This window comes from Littorina saxatilis, linkage group LG8, assembly GCF_037325665.1.
Source record: "Littorina saxatilis isolate snail1 linkage group LG8, US_GU_Lsax_2.0, whole genome shotgun sequence".
In the NCBI taxonomy this organism is placed as follows: Eukaryota; Metazoa; Mollusca; class Gastropoda; order Littorinimorpha; family Littorinidae; genus Littorina; species Littorina saxatilis.
Genome location: NC_090252.1, coordinates 8,266,445 through 8,271,444, shown reverse-complemented (window position 1 = coordinate 8,271,444; position 5,000 = coordinate 8,266,445). Strand labels below are relative to the sequence as shown.

The 5,000-nt window shown below is 38.7% G+C and overlaps 1 protein-coding gene across 1 annotated transcript in view; it reads right to left on the bottom strand.

The window, feature by feature from the left end:
• LOC138972690 (uncharacterized) overlaps window positions 1–5,000 on the bottom strand; it is an 11,178-nt gene that overhangs the window by 5,185 nt on the left and 993 nt on the right. Inside the window, exons 2-3 of the mRNA XM_070345342.1 lie at window positions 4,171–4,527; window positions 3,140–3,285 (exon numbers count right to left, since the gene is read on the bottom strand). Of these exons, the coding sequence (XP_070201443.1) occupies window positions 3,140–3,285; window positions 4,171–4,527 (503 nt within the window). The remainder of the gene's footprint in view (window positions 1–3,139; window positions 3,286–4,170; window positions 4,528–5,000) is intronic.

Below are 5,000 nucleotides of genomic sequence, written 5' to 3'. Positions count from 1 at the left end.
CATTTGGAATTCCTGAGAGGATTTGTTGCGACACCAGATGAGATATTTATCCCCTACCCCCTAAACGTAAAGTTTTAGGAAAATGCCAAAGAACCATTTTTCTTCAAATATTCATGATAACTTCTCACTGTTTTCCAATCAATTAACAAAAGTAATCACATTGACGACCAAAACAGTTCATTTTTCCATCTTTTAACAGAACTACAACATTATTATCTTTTCAAGACTGAAATGTAAAAAATAAAACAAACACACACACACACACACACACTCACACACTCACACACACACACACACACACACACACACACACACACACACACACACACACACACACACACACACACACACACACACACACACACATGTATACATACATAAACCACGATCGTCGTTTCGATTCCCCATTATATTTATGTTCAAACATTAAGTCAAAACTTGACTAAATGTAAAAAGGACTGATAGAGCCTGGATAATGTTTTTTCTCGATTTGTCTAAATTCTGCTCATGATTATCACAGGTGAAGCAAATGGCATGATAGGAGTAAATACAAATGTACACGTTACTTAGTTCAGTCTTAGTTGCAGTGCTGCAAAGCAAGCACAACTGCACAAATCAATCTTCGTTCTTATCAAAACACCAAGAAAGCTCCGTCACTGAACACATTACTGAAAAGGGTACGAAGGGAAACAATTTGATGAAAGTGGTACGAACGGACACATTTTCCCGTCAAAATCAGTACGAACGGACACAAAACTGTTTTTTGCAAATTCAATTCGTCTTATGGTTCACATAGGTCCAATATCACACGCATTCGTATTTTGTGCTATTTGAAGACGATTGGAATACACAGAACTTGTAGTGGGGGCCTGTTTCACTCTGATCTAACGAATGTGTATGAACGGAAACGCTTTTCGTACGAAGGGAAACATGCACTTTTGTACGAACGGAAACATGGGGTATGAACGGAATCTGTATGTTTTCAAAAGACAAGTGATTGTACACAAGCCATGGGTTTCTATAAACTTCTGTTCAAGTGAAATGTCGAAACAGGCAATGGTTTTGGTGATCATGTGCAAATCAGGGGTCGGATTCGATAACAGAGCGAGAAAAACAAGAAAATGTTAAAAAATCAGTCAATTTTGCTACGTTCGGCCCGCGTGTGTTATTATTAGGATTCACTAGCACCTTGGTACTTATGGTACACATAGCCCAACCATTTCGCTACCTTATTCTTTCAATATCACACAAGCGCGCTGCCCACACGACTTACCACAACGTTTTTCCCGAAGCAAGTGACGAAAATGGGGCTGTATGAACGGACACATCCTGCGGATGAACGGAAACATCCGGTGGACGAACGGAATCAGTTGACACACCGTGATAACATTAATTTGGCGTGCACCTCAGCCCGAATCAGAGAAGAATTTTGCAAAGGCGATGTCAATTGCCAAAGAATGTTTTTCACTGTGGGTCATAGTTGCTGTTAGTGTGTGTACAGATAGATTAGGACAGAAACCATTTAAGTTTTGCTGCTCATTGTCTTAGTGGTAGTATAATATTAGTTGACGTTTCGTTATGTTTGTTATGTTTGTTATGTTTGTTATGTTTGTTATGTAACATTCCAATAACTAAGCTTTTGTATTTGCAAACTATAAAGAAAACAAACCAAATGTAACAACAAGAAGAAACAAGTCGCGTAAGGCGAAAATACAATATTTAGTCAAGTAGCTGTCGAACTCACAGAATGAAACTGAACGCAACGCAACGCAACGCAGCAAGACCGTATACTCGTAGCATCGTCACTCCACCGCCCGTGGCAAAGGCAGTGCCCGTGGAATTGACAAGAAGAGCGGGGTATTCGTTGCGCTAAGAAGGATAGCACGCTTTTCTGTACCTCTCTTCGTTTTAACTTTCTGAGCGTGTTTTTAATCCAAACATATCATATCTATATATTTTTGGAATCAGGAACCGACAAGGAATAAGATGAAAGTGTTTTTGAATTGATTTCGAAAAAAAAATTTTGATAATAATTTTTATATATTTAATTTTCAGAGCTTGTTTTTAATCCGAATATAACATATTTATATGTTTTTGGAATCAGCAAATGATGGAGAATAAGATAAACGTAAATTTGGATCGTTTTATAAATTTTTAATTTTTTTTACAATTTTCAGATTTTTAATGACCAAAGTCATTAATTAAGTTTTAAGCCACCAAGCTGAAATGCAATACCGAACCCCGGGCTTCGTCGAAGATTACTTGACCAAAATTTCAACCAATTTGGTTGAAAAATGAGGGCGTGACAGTGCCGCCTCAACTTTCACGAAAAGCCGGATATGACGTCATCAAAGACATTTATCAAAAAAATGAAAAAAACGTTCGGGGATTTCATACCCAGGAACTCTCATGTCAAATTTCATAAAGATCGGTCCAGTAGTTTAGTCTGAATCGCTCTACACACACACACACACACACACGCACAGACAGACAGACAGACAGACAGACACACATACACCATACCCTCGTTTCGATTCCCCCTCGATGTTAAAATATTTAGTCAAAACTTGACTAAATATAAAAAAAAGAAAAAAAAGAAGAAAAAGAAGAAGAAGAACAAGAACAAGAAAAAGAACAAGAAGAACAACAAGAACAACAAGAAGAACAACAACAACAGCAACCACCACCACGACAACAACAACAACAACAACATTTCTTTCTTTCTTTCTTTCTTTATTTGGTGTTTAACGTCGTTTTCAACCACGAAGGTTATATCGCGACGAACAACAAGAACAAGAACAACAACAACAACAACAACAACAACAACATTTCTTTTCTTTTATTTGGTGCTTAACGTCGTTTTCAACCACGAAGGTTATATCGCGACGAACAACAACAACAACAAGAACAACAACAACAACAACAAGAACAACAACAGAACAACAACAGCAACAACAACAACAACAACAACAATAACAATAACAACAACAACAACAACAACAATAACAACAACAGAACAACAACAACACGTAATGACACCGACAAACTTGTTGTTAACAAAGAGTGTACATCACACAGTCTGCTTGGGGATAATGTCAAAATAAATCCGTTAGATATCAGTTGTGAAAATAAAACTCACGGTCCACTCTAGGGTGAAGGGCGGGGTGTCATGGTAGATGAATGTACCACAGGCGAGCACCACGTGCCATTGTTGTGTGGAGTTACTGAACACAGCCACCGCCATCTGGGACGCGTGCAGCTGACCGTCTGTTGTCATCAGGCCGTCTGCAATGTGAACAGAAAACAACATCACGATGAATTATTTCGTACAAATGGCTTTCGAACCACTTGGGAGGTACAGGGGGTTTGGTTTAAGCTACATCACATTGCCGTTTTCTGCCAGGAATTGGATACTTGCTTTCATGTAAAATGTTAGACATACCCCCTGTTTATTTGTAAAGAGGAATAACAGACAATAAAAAGGTATTTTTTTCATTTTTGAGACGTGAAATTACACAAGTTTGTGTTTGCTTTTTAACTCTGAGGAAAATGACCTTTCACATTGTGCATGTCGGACTGTTCACGGGTTGTTGGGATTGTTTCGAGTGCAGCATCATGTTAGAACAGACAGTTGTTTACATTTGATTGTTTTACTGGGAAGATTGTACTGTGTCAATTGCAAGTCTACAGATCACTTCTTTTATGATTTGTGAATGCTAGATAAGTTCTTAAGCAAAGGTGTTCCCCAAATGCCCATCAAGACCTTAACACTGCGAATTTGAGACGAAGAAAACATAAACAGAAAATGATGACAATAGTATAATAATAAGATGATAATCATATCATTATTCACACAAATAAACATTTAAAGCAAATTCTGAAATTCCAGGCACTCGGTTTTGCAAGATTCATAGATCCGAAACAGATAGACCCGTTGCTTATGTTCCATGTTAAGAACTTAAAAAACCTTTACATTTTAAATTTGTGTTTTGAACGTTTTTTTTATGAAACCATCAATCATTTTTAGTTTTTTTATGCAAAATTCATACATTTTTCAAAATCCGAAATCTAACCAAGTAACTGCAGATATGATTCGTGACATTTTTGGCTGGTAACTTCCTTTTATCTCCTCTGTTTCTTTGTTTGTTTACTTTCATTCTGTTTCCTTACCTCCAATGATCACTGATGCCTTCCTTCGCAGAATGACATAGTCACCGTTCTTGTCTAGTGCATTGACTTCCACAGAGTAGTTTCCCTTTTGCCCTGTTGTCACGTGATAAAGGACTATTCCCGCATTGGCTGTCAGCTCCACGCGGCCAGAGAAAGACGGCATGACGTTCAGATGTCCGTGGGACAAAATGGCGATCAGTTCTTGTGATCTCCCTTGGTAGAACCACTGGACGTCAACGATGGTCTCCCCTGTTGTCTTGGAAACATCCCAGAACAGAGTGAGGTTAGAGTTGTCACAGGTGTAAACAGCAGCATCCTCTTTTAGCGCTGAGCTTGACCACTGGACGCAGCTGGACTCTGGAAGGAGATCGACGCCTTGTTTATTCTATCTACCTGCATACTGCATACCCCCCCCCCACCCCCACCCCGCCTACACACACACACACACACCCTTTGAATGATGAAGGAAACTTGGTTCATGACAAGCTTTAGACGAAAGGGAATCAATTCGAGACGAAGAAAGAAACCAAAACAGATACAACAAATTACTGAAAGTCATAATATTCAATCATTTAGTCGAATTGACCTCAATGTCAAAAGCACCAACAAGAGAGTTCTGTCCCCTAAACTACTGCGAATGCAGGGGGCATGTCACGTTAAAGAGCTTATTTTTTTCTGCCAAGGTCAAACGCGTCCCCTTTGTATTCTTACCTCTATCGTTTGATTTAATGTTATATACTCAGTCGAGCTGCAGATAACAGATAACCTGAACAAATATCTGTTTTTGTAGTTGATGGTTGAAAGCAGGGCAACACAGAATTATCTTGCTT